Source organism: Periophthalmus magnuspinnatus, chromosome 14 (assembly GCF_009829125.3).
Source record: "Periophthalmus magnuspinnatus isolate fPerMag1 chromosome 14, fPerMag1.2.pri, whole genome shotgun sequence".
Classification (NCBI taxonomy): Eukaryota; Metazoa; Chordata; class Actinopteri; order Gobiiformes; family Gobiidae; genus Periophthalmus; species Periophthalmus magnuspinnatus.
In genome coordinates, this window is record NC_047139.1 from 25,786,776 (window position 1) to 25,813,605 (window position 26,830).

A 26,830-nucleotide genomic window follows, 5' to 3' on the forward strand; every position below is an offset into this window, starting at 1 on the left:
GCTACTGTGTACCCATTTATACTTCAAGTAATGTAAGGATTTATATGATGGCTATTACTTACTTCAGTTCATATTTCTCAAATGTTACTCCTCCTTTGTTAACAATGCAAATGTAAATTTATCACAACTAATCACAAATTAAATACGTGTCAAAAAAATCACCCTATTCTTGTAAATAAATGTAGGATACTCCCTATTAGTGATTTCAGATTTTATTCAGATAAAAAGATATAGTACTTGATACCAATGTCAATACCACAATAAAAAAAAGTACTTTTTTAGACAATATATCCTAATATTAATACTTTCTTTAATATACCATGTGGACTTATACGTGTTGTAAGGAACAGGACCACTCTAAAACTCTTCAGGAAATTATTGTCTAGCTCGGTAGTAGTTTTAGTATTGATCAGTATCTGTTTTGCAATACTTTTGACAGCCGTACTTCCTATATCCCCTGTCGTTCCCCTCTCCTCCCCTGCCTATAGTAGCTGGAGGTGAAAGTTTTGTCTTCTCCGTCTGTTTCTTGCATTAAATCTTCATTTGTCCCGGCTGTTCCCCACTTCACGCCCAAAGCTGCTGTGCTTGGTTCCAACCACCTGTGACTGAGAGGAGCAAAGGGAGGATGAATGATAGAATGAATGCTGCACTGAGGCAACCTTTTTCATTAAAACTTTGAAAGACCTGGCAGTGATATTAATTCAACCAAATAGTGAAGCTTATTGATGAAACAGAATTACATTAAAACATAAAACTATCTCCATATTTAGCCTAAAAAGCTCAAGTTAACCTCATTTCATCCATTTTCTCCCTCCCAAAAAATGTCAACATACCTGCAGACAGTTTGACAAGTGCCTGTGGTGTGAAAGGCTTTTGGCAAAACTCACAGCGAAGTTTGGGGTGATGGCGTCTTGAAGTCAGAAGGGATGAACGGGAGTCTATACCCCAGGGGCCAAGGGGTACAGGCAGAACTCCTGCATTGTGTCTGACAAAAACAAACCGCAGTCTATGGAGTTTGCAATGTTTTAGGAAAGTGCTTTTTTTAGGAATTGTTTTCTCGAAACTAGCAATGTCCTTTGAAGCGAGTGATTGATTTTGACTAGAGGAAGTTGAACTGTTTGGAAGGGAGGTTGCGTCAGCTGGGTGGTGCTCTGTGCAGGTGAGGATGCATCAGTGTGTTGTGTAGATGATGTGCAGCTGCCAATGGGACTTTGAAATGTAGGGCAGGGGAACGGGAGTTGAATTTATTTAGTGTGACGAGTAAAAACGAAATCAGATATTAAAGATTGTACTTGTTGCAGTAAGACTGAGTTTAAGTTTCTCAAGTCAATCACTGTTGTGTTTACATATTGTTATGATTGACACTTAAAAAATAATGACTTGCTTGTTATTTGTCCCCAGAGTCACTGTTAGAAGAGAATAGAAGCTAATTTACTGGTTTACTGAGTTGTAATTCTCTACAGGGGACAGGGGATGCCTTGGGAGAGTTATTCATTTGTTTGTTTTCTGTGAAAGTTGGTCATTCTCTTTGTCTTTTTGTTGATGGCTGTTGCATTGTTTTCATTTTGCAAATCCCTGGGAGGTGACTGCTGTTTTGATGTTGGGTTTTCCAAAATTAATAAAATAAATGTATAAATTAGACAGACATACAGGATTTTTGACTCTCACTTTTACTCACTAGGGGCGCTGTAGATTCAGCTTCCTCATTTTGTTCATTCTCAATGTGATTTTATATTGTCCTTTGAAAACTTACTTTGACATTTATTTCCTGAACATAAACAATATAGACTTTTATGCATTCCCATTCAACAACATTTAACAACTTATAAGATGTCTTTTTTGTTCTTCCAATGTCTAAAGTACATTGTAAACCACATGCTTTTTAGTGAGTCAGGATAGGCTGTGATACACATCTTGATTAAGAAGACTCAAGCTGCTCATTGACAAGTCAAAATGATGATTCAAATGAGTTTCTTTTTTGCATGTCTTTTGCCTACTATGACTATACTTTATTTTCTTCAAGTTTCTTCAGTTTTGTACCAGAATTACTTGCTTAAATACTCTAATATTCCTAAAGTAAAACCATCCTCAGAAAGCATAGTATAAATGTATAATGGGACTTTACTGTGTCCTCCCCTCAGTTTACTGACAGCTGCTGTCCATACCGCAAACACCACACATCTATTTCAGCTGAAGCCTCAGGAGAAGTGACAAGAGTCTTCAGGCTGTCTCTTCTCAGAGTCAGCACTAACGACAGAGGTCAGCGGCAGGTGAAGCGGCAGGTGAAGCGGCAGGTGAGGACAAAGAGCTCGGGCAAGCTCCTCCTGCAGATCCTGGGTCTGCTGTGAGTGAGGTCCGTGCTGGGGATGACTCACAAAGCCACCTCCACTCCATAATCTGCTCTGGTGCTAAGACCTGGCACCCCTGATGGTTCATATTAGCTGGGTGCAGTCCAACTCCTTCCCCGGTGTCTGTCCTGAGATGTCCATGCGAGTGAAAGATGGTTGCCATGACTACAGCATCAAAAAAGCGTACCAAAAATTGCACTTGGGGTATTGCTGATAGGAATTTTACTCTGTTGAATTAAAAGGTGAAATAATTACTTAAGCAAAAACAAAAAAGAAATAATTAAAATGACAAATTCAAGACAGGACAATGGAAACTATGTAACTTTTTTTTTTTTTTTTTTTTTTTTACTCGAGTAGCATATTTAAAATATGTGTTAATGAGAATACCAAAGTACAAAATGAGTACAAAAGGTAGTAGTCATGTCTTGCTGAAGTAAAAGTAACACATTACAAACACCCCGTTTGGGAAGTAAAAACTCTCTCCACATGAACTAGCAGGCAGTTTGGATGTCTTTGAGGGCCAAACGGTGGTACAGGCTGCCCTCAGCTTTACTCTGTGTTTGAACCATCTGGAGCGATACATGATCACAGCATGCAGCGATGAGCTGAGTGCAGCTATGATGCTTAGACATAAAGTTTTCTCTATGGATGTCTTCATTTTAGAAAGAAATACATTTCTAAGCATTAGAGGATGCCTAGGAGCAATTGCTGTTATAATGATTTTGTAAGAATGAAGTGTAACAGCGGAACTAATAGTTGTGTGGAATTATAGTGCGGAGTCGACTGATCAAACATAACAGAGGGAAGAGGACTAGTACAGCAGTATCTGGGGCGGCGGTCTTAATTAAACTTGTGACTATTTGCAGTTTTTAGTGTTTTCTTTTTTTTCTTTTTTCGTTTTTTAAGCAATTGGCGTTGCTGTTACGTTCGTCAAGAGTCACAGCCCATAGGGGCCTCTATACATCCAGGACTATTGGCATTTAAAATAATACTGAAATATACTAAACCAATATGGGAATCATGCATTTCAAGTCACGTTTGTAGGTTTAAACCTCAAGATTACAAAGTTTTTATATATATTTTGTCGGATATTTTATTAACAAAAAATGTTGTATCTTTTGCAATAATTAACAATGATTGTGAATGAAGTATTCTCGTACCTTTGGTCCCTCACATGCATAATCTTTCCCGTCACAGCAGCAGTTTGCATGACGTTCACTTGGACAAGGTGTGATAAACGAGCCGGACCACCAGAAAACCCACTCCTTGTTCTTCCCTTTTGGATGTTTTTGCTGAGTCGTGTACTGGAGCCCCCCTGAATCAGCCTGTAGTCTTATGGGTCTACCACACCATCTGGGATAGCAGATGATAACCAAGTTTTTTAGTGCAAAAGCGCTGAGGTGCTGGAAATGTCATTCCTAGTTGTGTTCAGCAATTCTAAATCATCCGTTTTGCTTTTCAGGTAGTGGACCTATTGCAGACACACAGAAAGTCTCCGATCCTTCTCGCTTTAAAAAACTCAGCGCAAGTTAGTCCCACCTTAAGCTGCTCTGAGAGGAGGGAAAGACATTTGATGCTGTTCAGGGTTTTTGATAAAATATTTCTGGGATCGCTCAGCTTTGCGAGGTAACACCGCTAAGACCGGGTGTCAGTATACTCTTCAGATAAGGAATTCGCACAGACTAATGGCTAAAACCTTGGATTTGAGAAGACGCCTGCATTTTAATGTGTAAATGTAAACAAGACAAAAGAAAAATGAAAAAAACAAAACAAAAGAGCACAGAATTTGCTTTGGCTGCCAGGCACGGAGCCATCTGGAAGACAGGCATGAGGCCAACTGGAAGACATTAAGTCATGAGTGTCATCAACCATAACAATCATGTCACTACAATAGCATGCCCATTCATTCTCCAATCGGCTATAATGGGCAAGGGACAGTTGTGGGTAAACACCGCATTATGGCATTAAAAAAGGCTGTTTTTGAACGCATATTGTAGATACAGTAAGTTTTCAGGAAGAGAAGCCATCAGTATTTGTTTCTGTAATTATAAATGCCAAGAAATCTGTAATTGCATTTGCTAAACTATTTACATCCCATATAAGATGTAGATTGTATTGATATTGTACGAACAAATATGAAACTGGCTTTTAGTGAGTCTTTAAAATGAAATGAGGAACTGATTAACTATTGTATATATTGGCAAGACAACTAAACATGAAGCACATGAAGCATATTATAGCCTTGGAAATGGACTGTGAACACAATTTACTACATCATTTTGTACACATGGTTTGCCTAGACTCATAATATTCAAGTAATACAACGTCACTGTACATTTATCAAATCCATTTAAAATATGTTTTAAATGTAACTACAAATGTGAACGGGCCTTTCTATCGGTCTGTTTGGTATAACGGACCACTTTACCAGCACAGACCACAGGATCAATAGCAGTTGTGTATGTTTTTTTTTTGTTGAAAATTGTGTCCAGGGATAATCTTTTGGCTCCTGCTGCCCTTTCCTCTGTCACACATGAACACGCAAAGCACACAGTCCCCATTTCCGCCACATTGACCACACACTCCCCCTGCAAATGTAAAAAGGACCTCGTCGATAACCAGGCAATTAGTGCATCAATAACCAGCACTTCCATTTTTAATGTATTCACAAGAAATTGGAGATCTTATTGGATTGGGGGAATTTTCAGGATTCATGACTCGACTTTCTGCACACATTTGGCTTTGCAGTGCTTCGGAACATTACTTCCTGTGATGCACAATGTACTCATTCAGGCTCAGTGATCATTTCACATATAGGCTGGCCCCATTGCACTCTTGCACATGTGTTGTTTGCTGTATTATAGCGTGGTGCGCAACTATATTCAAATTTCAAACTTGATACTTACGGAAAGAGTTGATACTCGATACTGATTTGGATAAAGCAATGGCATTAAAAGAGATATATTTTCCCAGGCATTTGAAGGTTTGAAAGTAACGAAAACAAAATAAAAGTGATTTCTTTAATATTGTGGTCTTTCATTAGTTCCGATAAGGCTCGAGGCTAAGGCTGAAAGTGTTAAGAGAAAGTCGAAATTGTTTTGTATGTGATTTTTTTTTTTTTTTCTCTGCATCAATACTTGTTCAAATTAGATATGAAATATTTAGTTTCTGCACTAGATTTAGTATTTAGTATATGGGTTTCGATACTTTATGAGATACAGAAACGTGGAGGTGGCCTATGGTGTATTTAAGAGCAAGGTACTAAGAGGAAAAAGCTACCCAACAGGAGACAGTAAGAGCCATGTTTATTATAATCAAAAGGAGAAGATGCCTGGGTATGTTCAGTGAGGATTGTCATAGTTGTAGTACCCATGTGATCACAGTTGTTGTGGTTTACCATTAAGAGCTACAGAGAACTTGCAAATATGAGCATGAGGTAGAGGAGCACGTTGAGATTTAGTCAGATTTGCAAACAGTTTTACTATTGAATGCGTTTTTATCTCAGGTTTTTCAGTGAGATGTAAGACATGCAACTCTATAACAGTTCACTTTGCTCCCTTCTTTATTTCGTCTTTTCTAATACATATAATTTCACAGGCTTCAATGTGTGTAATAGTTCCTAAGAGCTGCTTAAGGAGTACTATTCATGACTTTATAAATACATACATCTATGGGTGTTTCTTATTGCTCTAAGACCTTGGAAAATCTGAATCAGACTTGTGTATTAATTACTGTTTGTGGAATTTGCTTGCGGTACAGCAAAAGCATCTCCATGGAGACACAGGTGGGGGATCCTATACCAGAAATGTCCCATGGTGTTTAAAATATAAAACAATATTCACTTAATTCACATTTACTAACACGTTTATGTAGGTAATGGGGAGGAACAATCCAGCACTCACTTACTCAAAAGGAGGCTATAGCATGACATATAGCATTACAATAGATGCTTGAAAATACAAATACAAGCAGAGCAGCAAGTGGTTGAGCTGAAAATCAATAGAGAATTGATTGTAACATGCTGCTGTCTGTAGTGAAACATAAGACCAGAACAGTCCCGGACTTCACACTACCCACACAAATGAATGTTAACATTTCTGCACCCTTTATATCGAGTACAATACAACAGAGAAAGTGCTCTATTGAATCATTGGTCATACTCAAAACAAGTAAAAAATGTAGCCACCACATGTACCCAGAGATTTGAACCTTGATATTTAACCTCACTGTCTGGTCCCATTTTAATTACCAATAAAGCTCAGCACTTTCTCTCACTCACACGGAGCACTCTCACACTGAGGAAATAATTATGGTTTAAAATCGTTCCAGCATGAAAAAAGCCACAATTCTTTAGCTGTAGGGAATACAGATCAAAGAAGACCCTCAAATAATGGGTTATAATTACGGAGTTGAAAGGTTCAAAATCAAACACAAAGATTAGAGCGTTTAAGTTAGCCAGTAGCAGTGGGTGTGCAGGGCGCTTTCTGTGTAGTGCATTGTTGCAGACTGATAATGGCTGAGTTGCACTATTTGCATGATGAGGAATGGCCTCATTGGCTTTATGGCCCTTAGTGTTGGAGCTCGTATTGTTCTGCCACCTCTCTGTAACAATAAAGCAGCTTTGGATGGCTCATTTCTGTCTTTATTTATACAGATCTGGTGAAGATATTCTGTAAACTATACATTATTTTAGGCTACATTACTTTCCGCTAAATGTGCAGTGTAATATTCAAATAATGAGTCTCCTAGGCTATACGGGATCTCCAAGATTTTATATTACATTTTTATTTGATTAGGCAGCTGCAACAATCCACATCGGCCCTCAAGTTTGTTTTGTGCAAGCACACAAGATATTATTTCTTTTTCCAACAGAAATTTGTAAAAGCTGAGACATCCATTGAAGTTACTGAAGCTTAGGGATAAAACGGAAACCATGCTGTGTTATTGCAGTGATTGTATTTTTAAAAGAATCCTCTTTCCCTTTGTTGTTTCTTGTTTAATTATTATGCGGCGCTCACAGGCTTGCTGTAGGTTGGTGCAATGTATTGACAAATACCGTTAATTTTACAGCCTTAGAGGAAGTATATAATACAATGAAGACAGACCTTTTTCTTTGGTTAAATTATTTGTTCAGCCTTCAGCACCAGCACAGCCCTGTGATTTGTTCAACTGGAGTTAAAAATTATAATGAAGTGTGATGTATTCCTCGGGCATAGTGTTATAACAGACACTTCTGTGTTTTGTTGCAGGCAGAGATTCTGATGACCTAATGGACCTCCAGTGTGGCCTTGTGCTGTGTGCGCTGCTGCTGCTGCGGGGCGCAGTTAGAGGCAGTATCCTGTACAGAGTGCCCGAAGAGCAGCCGCCCAACACCCTGATTGGCAGCTTGGCCGCCGACCAGGGCCTGCCAGACTCGGGGCATCTGTACAAACTGGAGGTGGGCGCCCCCTACCTGCGTGTGGATGGAAAGACAGGAGACATTTTCACCACAGAGATCCCCATAGACCGAGAGACGCTGAAGGACTGCCGCACTCTGCTCAAGGGGAAGCTGTGCTACTTGGAGTTTGAAGTGTCAGTGACTGATCTGATTCAAAACCAGAGCCCCAGACTCATCGAGGGACGCATCGAGGTGCAGGACATCAATGACAACACCCCGCAATTTCCCTCTTCTGTGCTCACCATCTCTGTGCCTGAAAACACCATGATGGGAGCGCTCTTCTCCATCCCTCTTGCCACCGACAGGGACTCGGAGAGAAACGGAGTGGCCGATTATGCCCTGACTGCAGGGCTGGACGCTACCACTCTATTTGGTTTACAAGTGGCTGAGGACAGAGGAGAGAAACTCCCACAGCTCATTGTCCTGGGCAACCTAGACCGGGAGCTAAAGGATTCCTATGATCTCACCATTAAAGCAGTGGACGGAGGGAACCCACAGCGCTACAGCAGTGCCCTGCTCAGAGTGGTAGTGACTGACGCCAATGACAACTCTCCCAAGTTTGAAAGGTCCACTTATGAAGCTGAAGTCTCGGAGAACAGTCCAATGGGCCACTCTGTGCTGCAGGTAATATTGAAATATGTGCAATTGCCCCAGCAGCTGGCCTAGGGGTTGGGTTCACAGTACAGATACAGGACAACTTGACTTTGAGTTTGAGTCCTGGCTCTGACAACCTGACAAATGTTGCGCCTCAGTTCTCAGCCCATTTCACCCTGTATGGTAAGAGCCAAAGCATAATATAAAACTATATCAATAATGACTCAGTAAAATTAAAAGTTAATTTTAATAAAATAATTAACATTTGACATAAATAACAAATACAAAATAAAACAGAGAAAAATACTTTGGAAGGTTTGCTAATTTTTAACAGACAATATCTTAGTGCTGACACAACTCAATCTTGCAATGTGTGATAGACATACACAACATCCAACATATAGCCTCAGAATCCATAAACTATTCATCAGTATTCAGCTGTTGCTAAACCAAGGCCGCAGCTCTTGTTGACTCATGTGTCTGAATTTTAAATTGAGTAATGTGCGGCTCTACATATCTAATTTTAAAAAGGGACTTCTGCTTGAATTATTGAATTAAAGCATAACTGGTGTATGCACTGCTTATCACTTATGCTCCATTATAGTGGCAAAATGAAGACAGACGTATATGTGAGTGTAGGAGTAAAATCCTCTTGGGAGAATTTGAGCTGCCCAAATATCTTGCTTATGCTCGCTATTGAACATTTCCACTAGGCCATTTAACTACATAAAAGGAAATCTGGGAGAGAAAAAAAATGCAGACAGCAATAACAGTAGTTTCAAAATACACCTGTACATGAAAGCCAGTTCCCTGCTGAGTTCAGTTCAAATTTATCAATTCTGTTGCAAGACTTGACAAAGCTCTCCCACTTTCAGTAAGTAACATTTAGAAGTCCAGTAGAAAAAGAAGTCAATGTCTCTCATTTATAGAACGCACATTTTGTGTCTACATTAAAAGAGTTACCAGTTATCAGTTAAAGGTGCATTTTTATTGAGGTGCAATTGGTTAGATTAGAATGTTCAAAACTATAGCATTAAACTTATTTATCTTTATGGAGACAAGCAGGAGATACCGCCAGGCTACATTACAGTTATATCTATTATTGAACAAATACAAGAAAGGAAGTTTAATAAAAAGTTACAAAGTTATAACAGACAAGCAGTTGACTGATCCCTCAGCGGAAATGATGAATAAAGCATCTTCAATTTGTCCTGTTTAAAGTTTTACCAAATTTTAATTCTTTTTTTTTTTTTTTTTTTGTGAATGTTTGATCTATCGCCCCTAACCGTACACCTTCATTCTTTTTTTCAGGTCAAAGCCAACGACTCTGACATGGGCCCCAACGGGGAAATCGAGTACACCCTTCACCAGGCCGTGGACCCTGTTCCTAGGCTGCTGCGCATCGATCGCTCCAGTGGCGTAATCTATGTCAAAGGTCCACTGGACAGGGAGGAAATCAGCAGCTTGTCATTCTACGTGGTGGCCAAAGATAAGGGCCCTCAACCTAAGAGTTCTAAGACGTTCGTCACCATAGAAGTGACTGACCAGAACGACAACGCGCCAGCCGTGGAGATCCGTGGAATTGGTTTGGTGACTCACACTGAGGGGGTAGCCAATATTTCCGAGGACATGCCGGTTGGTACGGCCGTGGCTTTGGTGCAGGTGTCTGACAAAGATGAGGGAGAGAATGCAGTGGTGACTTGCGTGGTGGCTGGAGACGTGCCATTTCAATTGCGCCCGGCCAGTGATTCATCGAGTGACAATAAGAGAAAATACTTCCTTCAAACAACTACTCCTCTTGATTATGAAAGAGTACGAGATTATAGAGTTGAAATTGTGGCTGTTGACTCTGGAAACCCTGCTCTGTCAAGTACAAATTCTCTCAAAGTCCAAGTGACAGACGTGAACGATAATTCTCCAATATTTTCTCCGACGTTGTTCGAGGTGGAGTTTGCCGAAGAGAACCAGCCCGGTGAAAAGGTTTTGGATGTTACCGCCTCAGACGCAGACAGTGGCACTAATGCGGAGCTTGTCTATAACATTTTGGGAGACTCATCCATCAAAGGTCTGTTTGAAATCGATCCCAACACCGGAGAGGTGCGAGCCAGGAGCCCTCTAGATCGTGAACACAAAGAGAGGTATGAATTTAGAGTGACTGCCGCTGATAAGGGCTCCCCTGTGCACAAAGGGACAGCTACAGTTGTCATAAAAGTCCTCGATCGTAATGATAATGACCCCAAGTTCATGCTTAGTGGCTATAGCTTTTCAGTGTTGGAAAACATGCCTCCTCTCAGCCCGGTTGGCATGGTGACAGTCATGGATGTGGACAAAGGTGAAAACGCTCATATCCACCTCTCTGTGGAGCCCGATGGGGGGAAGTTTGTAGTGCAAAATGGAACAGGCACCATCCTTTCCAGCATTTCATTTGACAGAGAGAAAGAAAGTAGTTACACATTTAGGCTCAAAGCTGTGGATGGAGGAGAGCCCCCCAGGTCCTCATATGTCGGAGTCACTATTAATGTTCTTGATGAAAATGATAATGATCCAGTTGTCACAAAGCCCTCTAATTCCTCTTTTCGGCCCTTGTCTCCGCTGGCTTCCCCTGATAGTCATGTGGAGATAGTGGAAGCTGAGGATTTGGACAATGGGCCTAATGCGGACTTGGTTTTTAGCATCGCTGGAGGTAATCCTTATCAATTATTCCGCATCTCCCCCACCAGCGGAGAAATCACTCTTGCAAAAGAGATGACCCGGAAGCACGGCGGACTGCATCGCTTAGTAGTCCGAGTGAGTGACCGGGGAAAGCCAGCACGTCATGCCACTGCGCTAGTGCACATCTATGTGAACGAGACCATTTCAAATGTCAGCTTAGTGGAGGCCTTGGTCGGGCACAGCCTTTACACTCCACTGGACAGAGACATTGCAGGTGATCCTGACAATGGATTTGCTGCACAGCGAAGCAATATTTTGTTTGGGAGTCTCGCTGGCGTGGCAGGTGTTGTCATGCTGATTTTCGTGGTTGTTTTTATCCGCCACCGCATTCAGAGAGAGACTAAGAGTGGCTACCAGGCAGGCAAGAAGGAGACAAAAGACTTGTATGCACCCAAGCAGGTACCCAAGAACACCAAAGGCAAACGAGGCAGAAAGGGGAAGCCCCAGAAGTCTACTAAACCACTGGGTGAGGACGAAGAAGTCAGTCTTCAAAAGAGTTTAAAGTTCAATCTAGATGGAGTCAACGATAGCCCGAGGATACACCTGCCCCTGACATATTCACCGGGCAGCCCAGACATAGGCCGGCATTACCGCTCCAACTCCCCCCTGCCCTCCATCCAACTGCAGGCGCAGTCGCCCTCGGCCTCTCAGAAGCACCAGGCCGTGCAGGACCTGCCCGCCGCCAACACCTTTGTTGGAACAGGAGGAGACGACAACTCCACTGGCTCAGACCAGTACTCCGATTACAGCTACAAGACAGGCACGCAGAAGTACAACAAGCAGGTAAGACTAGACGCAGTAGACAGCAGGCAGCCAGGCTCACAGATCAAAGGGTTTTATACAGAACATTTATTCTGTTACTGTGTGATGTATCCAGGGCGACATTTAATTTTTCTGTCATAACAGAGTCATACCACAGCCCTCATTTCACAAAAGCAGAAATACCCTAATATAGTAGCACTCATTCAGTTTTATGCCACAGTCTAATAATGAATAAACAGATTTGAGGCTTATTCAAGCTTGATGATTTTACATTACTGATTTTATATTATATCTTTTTTAAATATTGCCCCACTATAGTGTGTGTGTGTGTGTGTGTGTCTATACTGTATTTTGTTTGTATTTATTTTTTTGTATTATTATTTTGAATACAAATACTAATGTCAGAAATTGTAGTCTTGATAGCTTTTTTCTTCTTCAAAATTCTTGGAAAGTTTCCTATTTGAGTAGTCGGTGAAGTCCAGATGCAACTGTCCTTGTGCGTGTGTCCCGGGGTTAGAGCTAAACCGAGTGTTGGAGGTGCGCTCACTGCTGCTCTGGAGCCTGACCCCTCGTCCTGTGATCTCTGCAGGTCACTTGCTCTTATCTCCCCGCTCCTTCTGCTCTTATCTCCTCTTATCACTACAACATTTGGCAATGCTCAGATCGCCATGGAAACAGAAATATTAATAGACTCCCAGGGATTACGAACAGGAGATATTGTAGCGTCTAGGGATAGAGAGCTACTGTGTCTCTAGGTTTCTGTGTCATCCGCCAGTGTATGCACGTGCAGCCCTGACCGCATTAGTTTGTGTTTGGATGACTGTGTGCGAATTCCTGCTATACCTTACAGTTCTGTAGTAGCAATTCGTATGATACCTTGTATGTTTGGTAGGCTGTAATTAATAACATAAAAATAACATAATAGTTGGTAAATTTCCCTCTTCTTTTCTTTAGTGTAAAGGCGAACATCTGTCTGATCAGCTGGGTGCTATATTCTTTCAGCTAATACCCTACATATTTTAGCATGAGGTCTGTACATGTCTGTTCATTTTTAGTACTGTTGTGTACTGTTTTAGTAGAGACAGACAAACAGAAGCAGGTGGATTCAAGAACTTTTATATCACATTGAAAATACTGCTTGTCTGTTTAGATTATATCACTTATTTATGCTTTTGTAATTTGTAACAAAGAGCCAAGGCCAAGTTGTGTAGTTCTGCGCTTCTCCTATAGTTTCATTATGTGGCTGCTTCTTGAATAGCTTTTCATTATACGCAAAACCACAGCCAGCCTCATACATGGCTAAGCAATCATGTCTTTATTGATTATTTCTAACACTGCTGTTTTCTTGTTGACAATAGTGTTCAAAAGCAGCTATGTGTTGTAATACCGACAGCAATTGTGTGTCATCTGTTTTGGTCCTTGACAAGTCAGGCACTGCCTTTCAAGACGCTCCCATCTCACACCGCGCAAAGCAGCCCGACACCCCCTGCAGATTTTACAGGCAAACTTTACACCAGAACAATTAGCAAAAATAGAAGTCGTAAAAATATACAGCTGTAAACACGTGTAGGTGCCTTTTTTCTTCCGGAGGAGCAGCACACACAGTTGTTGGCTAGGGGTTTGAACAGATGCCACCTGACAGCTGAGGTGATCACAGGCATAGGTGGGTGGAGCTTAGTGGTACTGAACAGTCGCCAGTGTCTCTGTGATGGACAATATAAGGGACTAAAATGACTGCGAACCACGGGGTGTGCCAGCATCCCTCTGTGTAGTGCCAATCTCATGTGTTTGCCTGCTTAGAGAAAAAAGTATTAATTGTACGCGTGGCCCAGATGTAAGCTCTCAGCCTTTGTACAGGAACATAAATTCGTATGAGATGCAAGCCGAGTGATTGACAGCAGGCGCAAAAACACGGCCAGATGTTGGAAGTCGTGTGACATACCTCGGCAGATGTTGTCTCATGTATGGCATCCCCTCTCACATCGGGAAGAACAGATTGACCAAAATATATAATTAAAGGATCTGCCAAGTGTGGAGACAGATGTAAAGTGGCGCCCTCACTTTAATTAACTGTGCTACATTCGAACAATGGCTTTTCATTGGCAGTGTGGCGTGGAGGATCGCTTACTGCTATGCCTGTGATATCATTATTTACATCCGGTTGGGTCCGAGATGAGGGCTGCGGGGTTTCAAGTACCCAAATGGTGTTGAATGTGAGAGTATGATCACATTTCTGCCGATGCTGTTTACAGCCCTGAAACATGATAAACCTATGGTAATGGTATTTAATATGGCTACTCAAAATGTTATGGTGAGATTAGGATGAACCTTTCAGGAATGTGAAGAACCAAGCAATGCAAAATAATAGTGATGCATGATTATGACATTTTCAGCCAATACCGATAACTTGAATATTCATGTTGATAACTGATAAAGTAAACCTTTAAACAGAGATTTTTAAAAGATTTTTAAAATGTTTTGATTTTTGTTTGTTTGTTTTAGTTCATAAGCCTAATATTGTTAAAGCAGTGTAACATGTAAAGTTTTAAAAATATGACATTTACAAATATGAAGTAACAGTATTGGGTTGTAGCCTGCTCGTTAATTCTTCTTGCCACATTGTAAATGTTGCTTATTTAGTTTTTTTTTTTTTTCTTTTTTTCATATTATTAACAATATGCTTCAGATAAGCCGATCCGTGGGTTTCATCCTTTGTGCAACACAGAGGAAAGGGGCGAGCCCGCAGCACTGTGGCTGCTCCTTTAACACGACATGGATTCTGAGTGACACAAGCTCAAAGCAGCCACTGTGTATTGTGACTCTAGATGGTGAATAAGCAGTTAGCACAGAGAGGCAGACACAGACAGACACAGACAGTCCTGTACAAAGTCCGTCTGCATTGGCCAAACATGTATGTGTGACCCCATGTGGATATGGTCACATGGTTACAGAAGCGGCTCACACAGTCAAACTTCTCTCGTTGCACCATGTGTCTTTTTGTTGAATTGAGAACTAAAATACAACCTGATCCTCACGTAGTCCAAGCCCGTCAGCCTGAAAGCATCTATGTCAGACTACAGCACTAATGCGTGGACTGTCACAGTCTCGGCTGCCTCATGTTTTCACTCAACGTCACAGTGAAAACTTTTCGATGACTTGTTAAATCAATGTGAGAAGCCTGTCACCCCTCTCCCATGTCGAGGGGCTGAAACAAAGTGGTTTTGCTGAAATATCTTTCTTCCAAATGTAACATATGTAAACACTTGTCCTCTGCTCTGCCTCTGACCCGTGGTTGCTGTGTGTGGCTGAAACGGGGCAGAGCCAGGGCTCAGAGTGAGCGCTCTGAGAGAGAATTCTTTGGAGGAGATTGGCTGAATTACTGCATTTTGGGCTTCTAATTATTGGATTAAATTATCAGTGAAAAATTCTATAATCTGTGTGACCATTATTACCATTATTGACTGATAGTCATCGATTAACGACATCATGAATCTCTACAAAGTAGTAATCAGTAAAGATCACTGAATTTTTAGATGTCTCACAAACCTTTAAACTTCTATTGACGTATATGTTCTAAAACGTGATGATGTCATACGGTTTATGGCCTGGATGGCCTGTGTAATGGGCTTATAATAATGTAATGAGAAAATATGTTTATGATTTATAATAAAAAAACTATTGAAAGATGCTACAAAAAGAGCTGACTACAAAATAAACAGAACAGTGTAATCTTTAAAATCGGAGAATAAGGTGATCTTTCTGACATTTTGTGCAATATATCTGAACCTCCACCAAGACACTTACAGGCGCACACATGTCTGATAGATTGCAATAATATTGTCTGAATGTTGCCATCAGGATCATTATACACCATATATTGAGATCATTCTTCTTGTCAGTATTGCACATCCGTACATTGAAACTGAGCTAACCATGTTAACTATTCCCAAAAACATATTTCTGTCCCTCCTGGTTACCCTCTCAATATATTCCGCTTATTATGTCCTTTTCATTCTCCTGATTTAAGAACCAATACTGTATAAACTGCTGCACTGTAGAAGACCTTTGTTTACTTTCTCAAATTTTTCCAAGCAATAATTGAAGTCTAGTCACAGACGTCATTGTGTAAAATATGTTTTCAATAAGAGCTTCTCACATGAAAGCTGTTAAATGAATGTGTCTGCTCATACCATTTGCACAGTGCGTGTGGGTACATGCAGCTGCACAGATCAGTTTAAGCCTGTTTACCACATGAGAGTAGAGCTGCTAGTCTGAGCTAAATTAAAGTTAGTACAGGTTACCAACAGGTTATCAACTCTTAATGACACTCTAATAAGCAGGGAAATGACGAGAGCTGCAGAGAAGGTGTGAATATTGTACAAAAAATCAACCGTTAATCAGGAACCATAATCGATAATGGAAACGCAAGCAAGATATTTACGTATGTCTATTTACAGCAGTTGTACTTGAGCTGACAATATAGACCTAATTATTGACGTATTTCTGTACAATAGCATCAGATTTCACTCATAAACATTTTTCATCTTGTTGTGCCTCCTTACCTGGAATTGAATCTATTCTCATTGTAAAATAGTCCCGTAAAGCGCTCGATGGTTAAGTGGTGTTTAATAGCAATATACTCAAATTGATCTACCATGAAAGCAATTGGCACCTTTGTTTGGAAAATCTATATTTGTTTGTTTCCTACTCATATTGTGGAATCAATTCAAAAAAGATTGTAATCTCCAAGGATGCAAGAAATTGTCAGCTGCATAATTGTTGTTGTCAGAGTGCTTTGAATAGAGAGCGGTGAAGAGTGTTTTATTGTAGATAGACTGTCAGGTATTTAAAACAATTCAACTTAAAGATAAAGGAAAATACTGTAAATCTGTTGTGTGAAAAGGTGTAACTATGTCGAGCCTGTTACAGCGGAATGTGCTCCGACTTCTGTTGTGATTTAAATCATGTTGTTTATGGTCTATCAGCATTCACTACTTAAGCATCTGTAAAAACAAATGGTAAAAATTATGGTCTGTTTTAGTTCTCGTTGGAAGTTGGATTTTCCGAGAGAGAGAAAAAAAAAAGAAAACAAGAAACAAAAGGGCGAGGGCAATTTTCCGAACGCGGCCAATAGTCCAATATAGACCAATAGTATTCTGTAGAGATGAAGGGTAGCTAAAATACTGTTGTTAAATTAGATTGTTGTTGAACCATGCTCTAGTTGTTTGATTACGTAAAGAATAAATTTCCATTTAAAAGTGGCTAAATAGATTTACTTCTTGTAATAGTTGTAGTTTGTGTTAAATGAAAATCTAAAAAACAAAACAAAACAAACAATAACAACACATAATTAGATTTTTTCCCCCCCTTGTCAATGAAAATAATTAAATAAATTCCTATTCAATACTGTAATTCTTGTACTAATAATACAGTACTGCTTTGGTTGGCTGATTTCAGCACCATGGACAGCGCTTGTAACAGCAGCTTCAGCCTCTCATGAATATATCAAAGTTGAAATGATAAGACTTTCTTTTGACCAAGGGACACTTTTCCAATAATATTATGAATTCTAACAAGCTCTGTCTCACTGTGTCTGAAAAGCTCAATAAAAGACACTGTTTTGGTTTTTTTTTGGTTTTTATTTCATTGCCTGCCATTACCTTGAAAAACAGCATAAAAAAAAGAAAAGAAAAAGAATGGACCAGGGCAATTTTCAATCTTTTCCCTCAAAAGAGAAGAAGCCCCCTTAGCAGGTGCAAATTTACCAACAAACAAAATGTGGAATGCTTGCGCCGTAGATTCAAACAAATGAGATGGGCAGTGAGCGTGATAGGGTGAGTGTCTCCTGAATAGACTTCCTTTCACAGCGCCTGCACCTGTTTAGGTAATATTGTAATTAAAGTGGGGACATTGGGAATTTTCCTTCGGGCCTTGGCAAGTCGAAGTAGTCTCAGGTGGATGCTATAATTCTGTTGCCGAGCCTGCGTAGACATTTACATAAAGTGTGGACATTTTCAAAGGTTTTTATTTTTTATTTTTATCAATGCTCTAGTTGAAGGGCGGGGGTATATTTGGTGTAGATTGCTTTGCTTGGAGTAATTGCTTCAGATCCCAGTTTGATTTCTAACTGTATCCCACATTAACCTTTTATTATGGCGAGATATTATCTGTTTGCATTGATTTAAACGCTGGAATACGTGCCTCATCCCAATTCCATTCTTACTTCTCTTCAACATGTCCTGTACCACATTTGCGTTCGTAGCCATTAATGAGGCAATTCTCACTTTGTTGTCACGTTTGGGGCTGCTCCCGGGGATGATTTGCTATAGCTTAAACAAGATAAGCGTGAGCCGGTGTAATTTTACAGCCGTTATTTTTCATGTCCCCCACCCCCCGCCCCCCTCCACCTCCCCACCCCCTCTTTCGTCACCTATTGAACGTGTGATATTGCATGATGGTTGCTGCAGAAACCAGTGAGTCACATTAGGCCTTGGAGCTGATAATTAGCCCTGTTGGGTCCAAGAACTAGCACCTTTTTTCACACCGCACTTAATGAGAAACCCACATTTGCCATCAACGCTGCATGCCGTCTATGCAGAACAGGTCTATGGAAATCATGACGGGACTCTTAGCTGCACATTTACCTTTTGTATGCGGCAAACTGAGTCCAATTGTCCAATTACAATTTCTGATACATAAATCCAGCATGTTCAGTTATATATGTGTAAATATGGGTTATGTAACTTTCCTGATGCATAGTCTACTATCTGATTACGTTTATTCAATTACAGGTGTTTTGATTGCCCAAAAATAAGTTGAAAATACATGCATCCTTACAGATCTTTCCCGTAACGTGGCAGCTAGTTAATCGATTAAGATTCTACCATATACCTTTGTTTAACATAAACTCACGTACTTGCATGAAGCCATTTCTAAATTTGGGATCAAGACATGTCTAATAATACACCTGGCAAATACAACTTGGTATATTCCCCTTGCTTTTCCACATGATTTGCCACCCATTTCACCTTGTTTTTGTAGAAGCATCACACATTCATGACAAGCTGCTCCTTTGTGCGAAGCCTCCATAGACAAAAATACCTCCAATTAAATGTCAGTGTAAAAGTACATGCGTCGGACACCACATTATTTTCCCAGTCTGGTGAATTCCAGAGATGGGAGCAGCTATTTTCACACCATCTTAATTAACCTGGCGCATTGTTAAGCAGAGCCCACACTTTGTGAACTTTGCACATCCCTTTGAGTTCGGATTAGCCCAATTTGGCCCAAAAAGTGCTGCATTAGCTGTGCCGAGGTGTATTTTACAGACAAGGCCGTGGGCAAAATTTGTACTTGTTCTACACGATGGTGACACATTATTCTCCTTTGCTCCTTTCCAACACCTTAAAATAACTTAAAATATAGTGTCATCTACATTTCACCGAGGCACAGGCAGAGCAAGCAGAGCAAGCAGTGCAGCCCTATCTCTCTCTCTATCTCAGTATCCAATCTGCCACTTTTTTTCTCTCTTTGCGCTGAAACCCGCTCACACAGGGCTCTTTGTGCACTGCATATTCGGTCCCACTCACTGATTACCCCGGAAAGGCAGGCTACAAGCAAAGTAAGGTAAAATGCATTGTCAACGCTGAAATAATTTACCTGGCCTATAGTGCCTGTTGTTACCGCGCTAAAGCATAATGGCATGATGCAATGTATTGTGCTGCCACTGCATTGTATGGAAACAATTTTTTTTTTCTTTCATTGCAGTCGCTGCTTCTCATTCTTACAACAGTACATTCAAACATGTTTTTTCATGGTCTTTCACACTACAAGTCCCATTTAAATAACTTACTATAGAAGGACCATATCTAGAAATAATCTTTAAACAGAACATGGTATGCTATAAATATGCCTATGCAATCTCCCCCAGTGCCGGCGTTAAATATAAAATCATCTACATCCACTGTGAGTTGAACTAAATACTGATTTCGTAGATGTGCATGAATTATTCCTGTTATGTGTACATCAGAACTGGCTGCTATTTTTGTATTTAAAGAGATTTGTGTCTAGGAACAGTGTTGTCAGTGTTTGACAACATCTCGGAGCACCTGAAATGTCATGTAAACAAGACTCATTATCATAAACTCATCAAATATCCTTTTATGAGAATATAGCTCAAAAAGACTCACTTTGAATATGTCTCTATAAACGTCCAACAACCAGCTACTTAAAACAACTTTTCAAGGCCAAATAATGTCTATAAAGGAACATGTCTTAATTTAGGTGTTGGTAGCCTGCTACTTTTACATATTTTGTGTATATTTCTGAAGTGTATGGTCATTTTGGTTTATTTGTGAGGTAATTTTCATATGAACTAAAAGGTTTCCTGTTCATGTCAGAGCCCAAGGACGTTTCATTGTAGAATCGTTGGTGCCTTGCTGTAATTTATATCATGTTGTCATGCTCTATTTCAACTGGTTATTAGTCTTTTGCTCTTGAGTTTGTTTGCTCATCTTCTCCAATCTAACCCTTACATCTACACAATTTCATTTCAAAGCAAATTTCATTTACAATACATCTTCTACTGCATGGATTATTGCCTTCATTAAATTACAAAAATATGATAATGGAACTTCACTTCAAAACAGACTAGCAAAGAGATAAAACCCATAATAAACAATCTCCCTGGTTGTGTAGTTCATGACATGGAGGCTCTGATAAGACACTAATAAGACTGGAGCTGTAATGAATGTATAGGACTTTGAAGTGCACTTGATGGAGCCAGGCCTGGTTGGATCAAACAGGGCCACTTCCACTGCAGGCAGCCTCCACTACATTTTAATTGGGAATCCTGCGCTATTGTGGAGCAGGCACAAAAGAGGGGGCAGAAAAGAATGAACGCTGTGAACTTGTTAATCAAACTGTCTCAAGCTTTTTTAGCCCTCACAGAAACTGCATTCCTTATTCAAAACAATATATGGGTAATTATGAATTATTTCATAGAAAGTTTTTGCAAACTCAAATGTCAAATTGTAATACATACATGTGGTTGTGAGTGAAGTGGTTAACTGTGGATCAAAACCGCACTGGCCACTTAGTCCAGCAGAATCAATTACTGCTCCTTTTCTATATAGTTGAAAGGAAAAAAAACAACAAAAAAAAAACAACAAACTGTTCCTGACATTTATGCCACATGCATATGGTTAAGCATTGCTTCTGTTGGCTGTTGGTGTGTGCACTTACATATTTTTCTGATGCTGATTTGTATCAGCATCAGTAGTGGAATAACATTCATAGTTTGTAAATGCAAACATTTGGTGTTTGATTCTTATACTTCTATACATTTCTGACACTTCTGACCTAAAATAAAATTTGGGAATAAGAATATTGAATGTTCCTTAAAGCTTTTGGCAGTTGTGACAAATGCAGATTTTTTGAATTCCTGAGCAGCGTGCCTTTATGGTGACATAGGTGTGCACCCGAGCACATGCTGGGGGAGCATTAACTGAAATGACTGACATCAACAGGAAAAAGATGTAATCAGGGAAATTATTACTACCGGTGATGGAAGCCGAAGAAATTGCAGGCAATACATCCTGAAATCATAAAAAGGAATCTTTTGTAAAAGCTTTTCTAACATGTGTGGAAATTGCTTCATAGGGAGGCACAAAGGTACATAACCTGCCAGCAGCTGTCCTCCGCAGAGAGTGGGCCTGATTGCTGATGAGGAGGTGCTCAGTGGAGAGGTGACAGGGTCAGCACATGGACAAAGGGGAGGGGGGCCCTTGGGTGCTGCACGGTGACACACGCAGGCAAGATTCCTCTGACAAGAGAGCACACGTCCAGGGCTATGTCTGTCTCAAACAACAGGATATACAGAGAGGCGAGGCAGAAGGAGCTCCAAATAAAACAAAACAAGTTCAGCAAAAGGCTAGAGGCTAAGCGGTGGCAGTCAGCTTGTGTTCAGGTAGAGGTAGGCAGGCTTATTCTTACAGGCACAATGCAGCAGTGGGGATTTACTTATTATTTTGAATTGGGTATGAACTTTGATTTGATCCTCGTGTTTTAATTCAGTATTATCAAGTTATATACTTGGTGTATTTTTGTCTTAGTTTAGTCTTGCAGTCTGGTATACACCTAATTGTGTCCCCTTATGTAAAAACAAGGGACATTTCTTCACATACTCAAGCTGCCATGTGCGAGTGTGTGTTAATAAAGCATTGATTTAAGAATAATTGGAGATCATTTTGAGATTATACAAAAGAAAGGATAGAAAGGTCAGGCGATTTAAAAATGACTTATGCCGAATATAAAAGTGCTATTGAAGGAAAAGGCACTTGACTCAGTGGGTTAAATGAAAATTCACAGCCCTCATTATGAAACCAGGTACATCCAGTTCTTGAGTGAGCTTTTTTTTTTTCTTTGTACTTTTTGATTGTAGGAGTCACACATCTTACTGAGTCTTGGTATTGCACACTTTTTCCCCATTAGTAAGAGAAGCCCTGGACTCCCAAGCCTTTTTCATTATTTTCTGTTGAAGCATTTCCTTTAAATACACTGTGCTTCTAATTTCATTTTGTTTGGGATGGCTGAACATGAAGACGGGACTGGCACCCGCCCCCCCACGGGACAATAATTAAATTAAAGCATCATAAAATATTCCTCACACACACTCAAATCATTCACACATGTTTCCACCAACCATTTGGAATACATACAAAATAATGATAATTAAAAAGTGTCAAAACATTACAAGATAAGTATCGCGCTGGGCCGCTTTCTGCCCGACTAGCTGCACATCATTTCCGCTTCACGACTGTCACGCACGGTTTCTTCAGCGAGCACTCAGAGTTGTCGTTGGGAAGTGCCACTACAGCGTCAGCTTAGGCAGCAGTGCCAAAGAGACAGTTGCATTGCAGCTTACACTCACATATGAGGAGATGGGGAGATGCCTGAAGGCTTTGTGCATGGTACTCGCCACAAGTTTGGAAACTAATCATTATCAGCTAAAACTTGACTGGAGTGTTCTTCCCAAATCACCCAAACTATAGGACTTGAAGTGGTGGAACGTAATGAAGTAAAAGTAGTAAAGTAGTGTAATTTTAGGTATATGTAAGTAAACTTAAAGTGGATACATACAGGACTGAAAATCTTTATCAAAATCAATCCTTTTGAAGCTTTATTAGACCTCAAAATCTGCATGAAATACTTGTTTAAAATAGTAATTAAAGAATAAAAAGTACAAGTACTTCAATACTTTTACTTAAGTAGATTTTTTTCATGTGATAGTTTTACTTTTACTTGAGTTTTTTTTTTTTTTTTTTTTTTTTTGGCTCTGGTATCTGTACTTTTTCTTAAGTCACAAATTGTGTACTTCTTCCACCACTGCGGACATGTAATGAGTATCAATATATTCAAATAACAAAAAAAAAAATACATTTGAATGGAAAAGATGACATTTATTTATAGTAAACATATTAAGGTACAGTATGTAACTTTATACGTCTGTAATGTTACACTAACTTATAATAATGTCTTGTGTTCATTTAATTACAGGGATTGTTGTTTCCTTGAAAAGCAGACATTCTTTTTGGTGAGCTCCACTTTAGTTTTGAATGGAGTCTAAGCTAACATCTGCCTCCACATATTGTAAACGATGGTAGTATCGTGTATATAGTGATTGATATCAGCTTGTTCATTATCAAGAGCAAACACAGCCGAGCAGTTATTTCCTGGCAAATGCTTCTGTTTTTCTTTTGTTTTTCATTTTCTTTCTGAGTATAAAGAAATGTATAGGAACTCCTATTTTGTGCTGGCAAGCTATATGTCAGTTGAAATAAAAGGCTACAAAGACTTGCACTGTTTTTGTTGGTCTGGTATTCACAGAGACTATTCAGCAGATGTGGCATCCTGTATTATTCATGTCCTGAGGTTTGGTCCTCTCCCTCACAAAAAGAAAACTTAAACTCCTCAGTGGGTTTGTAGTATCACAACAGACTGCTTTCAGAACATTCTATAGGTTAAATGAACCTGTTACATTTATATAAATATCACATCATCCACGTGCAAAAAAGAAGAAGAAATGGGATTAACAGAATTTTAGTTAAGCGAAGCTCGCACATATATTTTATTATTCACTGTAGACAGCTTCAGTATCACTTCAGCTTAGGTGTGCAGGTATGTACAGAGAACAGACTACAGTTGTCCCTCACTATAACGAGGTACACTTTTTGCAATCTCGCTGTTTCTTAGATTTTTTTGTGCAATTTTACATGCTTTTTTACAGTGTATGAACGCACATTGTGTTCTGCGTCCTGATTGGCTGAAGGACTGTAGACCATTATCAATCAATCTCCTCCTGTACAGTGCAGAATGTGTTCAGACAAATTGACATAAATGTTGGATCGCAGTGTGACTCTGAAGTGCTGTATGTTTGCAAGTTTTCTCCCCGACAAAACCCACATGTCGATGAACCGTTCTGCACTGACAAAGGCACCGGCGAAAGAGAGAAATGTGAGAAAATGTTAATGCCTGTGTGAGAAAAGTGTATAAAGTGTGTGGTGAGGGGTTTTAATGCTGCAAAACATATAGAATAACTGTAAAAAATAAAGCTGATACTTCGCAGATGTTATTTTTAGAACATAACCCCAGTGAGAAACAAGGGACCACTGTATTCTATATTAAGGAGCAGGTGCTCGGTATAGTTTTTGTTTGCTTTGTTTATTACTGGAGGCACAGGGCACTCTTGGGATAACTGTTGATTAAAAGCTGTGCAAGTAAATTTTAATATGTATTTATTATTATTATTATTTTTACGTTAAATTGGTGTGCTATACCATGCACTTTTTCTTCGAGGTGATTTTCTTTTCTGTACAATGTTCAACTTTAATTTCAAGCACGTCCTGCTATGAGTATATTCCACAAGCTCAACTTTTCCTATCCTATGTCTTTGTTGATTGTTATTAGGAAAGTGCACGTGGCAGGTGGGTATACCGACCAAAAATCCCCCTGCCCCTAACCACGCTTTGAAGTCTCCGCCAGGATACTACACGCGTTACCTTGAATTCCAGTAGACGGATGTCAGCTGCGTGATTTGGCCAAATATAAAAGATGGCACAGCTCGATAATCAAGGCTCATGCAGGACTGTGGACTCAGCATTTCTGCACTCACTTGGCACCCACTTCACACCACGCTGCCATTTGTGTTTCATGTTCACTTAAAACCACGAGCTCCCAAACAACCGGATACGTTTTATTTACTCTCAGATCAATCCGCTGTCCAAACTTGAAGCAACCGAGTGTCTTAAAAGTCCAGTGCAGTTTGAGGCATGGCGTGATCATTAGTATGCAAATCTCTGTTTTTATAGCCGAGTACATAACCTCCTGATCCCTATTAGCGCACATCTGGCACAGGGCTTTTAGGCGGAAGTTTCTGATAGGCTTGCGTTGTAAAATGTACAGTAAGTTTTTATATCGCTGTAAAATAACAGAAGTAAGCAAATGTACCTTGTTTTATTCATGCTGTAAGAACCCACACTGCAGAATGAGGGATTAAAGATAGACCTTATGAAAGGAGTAAGCTTGTAGAAGTGGAAGTGTATCGTATACCTTTTGTATCTGTGACAGTGAAAGTCTAAGTTATTGTATGCATACAGTGGTGCATACAATGTTGATTGGCAGCATTGCTTGAAAATTGTTTCATATGTCGAGCTATTCACATTTTATTCAAAGCACGCATCACTCAAAATGTAGATATATTGATTATAGCTCTTGGAATTCATTTGTCAAGGCAGTGATGGCTTTACTGGCATTGGTTGAGTTGTTAGTTGTGAGTCTGTTTTATTTCAGTGTTGAGATTTTGACAAATGTTTTGGAATGGAAGAAATATGTTGGTGTGTGAATCTTAATCCGTACATTTTATTCCTACTATTTCAAAGTATTTTAGCTGTAGTAAAGGAAAATATATTGTTGATTATTTACTGCTTGGAGGGTTTTGTGACTCACTTGATAGCACATCTATCCCTGAACTCATTTGGTTGAAGTGCAGATCTACTATATCTTTATTGATCTGTGGTTTCTACAGTTTCTACTCTGAAACTATGGTTAGTTCAGACTGTAGTCGACTAAAGAAATTCTTGGTCAATTCAAGAAATGTCCTGAGCATTGATCACTTAAAGGAGGCCTAACTTTCCCTTGCAAAGGGGAAAATTATTAGGATCTTAGCAAAATCTACTGTATCATTATACAGCGGGAAGGCATCTGGATTAAAAGGCAGACTAGGTAAAGGTAAACTAACTGACTCGGCTTCTCATTCCTGTTGTGGTCCAAATCCTTATAATCTTAATAAATAATAAATATAAATAATAAATAATTAGCAGACAGTTTGAATAATTGTGACTGAATAATCTGAATAATCAATAATAACTAAATAATGAAATGTGTACAGCTCTTTTTTTATGACAACAGAGTTTGAACTTACTTCATTCAAATCTGTGAAATTATAGTGATTATCTCTTAATTTAAAGAAGGACTGAATGCCTATGGGCATGTCCTTGTTCACAATGCACAGAATGTCATAATATTTAACTTAACTATGTTCATACATTTTAATACATTTTATAAATAGTTCATGGAATCATGGACTCCTGTTTTATTCATTGTTCTTATGTGTTTTACAGGCATTTCCGAGCAGGAAGACAGATAGAGAAGCAAGTGATGAATATAGTATATGCAGGCATTTCTTATTCACTACAGTTATTTTACTAACAGTTTTTAATATTTTACTCCTGATGTACTGTATATGTGGTTTATAACATATCTGATGATCTATGACCAGTCCCAAGATCCTTGTCTCATAAACCCGCTCTATTTCAGTTCCATTCAAAAAACTATTTTATACCTGATCTAAAAATCATAAATTCTTCTCATTCAGTGATAACTTATTTAAATCAAACCATTATTTTTTTTTGTATTATTA

At 39.5% G+C, this 26,830-nt stretch overlaps 1 protein-coding gene across 1 annotated transcript in view; it reads left to right on the forward strand.

The window, feature by feature from the left end:
* The window catches only part of pcdh1a (protocadherin 1a), a 121,707-nt gene that overhangs the window by 2,187 nt on the left and 92,690 nt on the right, over nucleotides 1-26,830 (forward strand). The window contains exons 2-3 of the mRNA XM_033978056.2: nucleotides 7,598-8,409; nucleotides 9,691-11,874. Of these exons, the coding sequence (XP_033833947.1) occupies nucleotides 7,618-8,409; nucleotides 9,691-11,874 (2,976 nt within the window). The 5' untranslated portion in view covers nucleotides 7,598-7,617. The remainder of the gene's footprint in view (nucleotides 1-7,597; nucleotides 8,410-9,690; nucleotides 11,875-26,830) is intronic.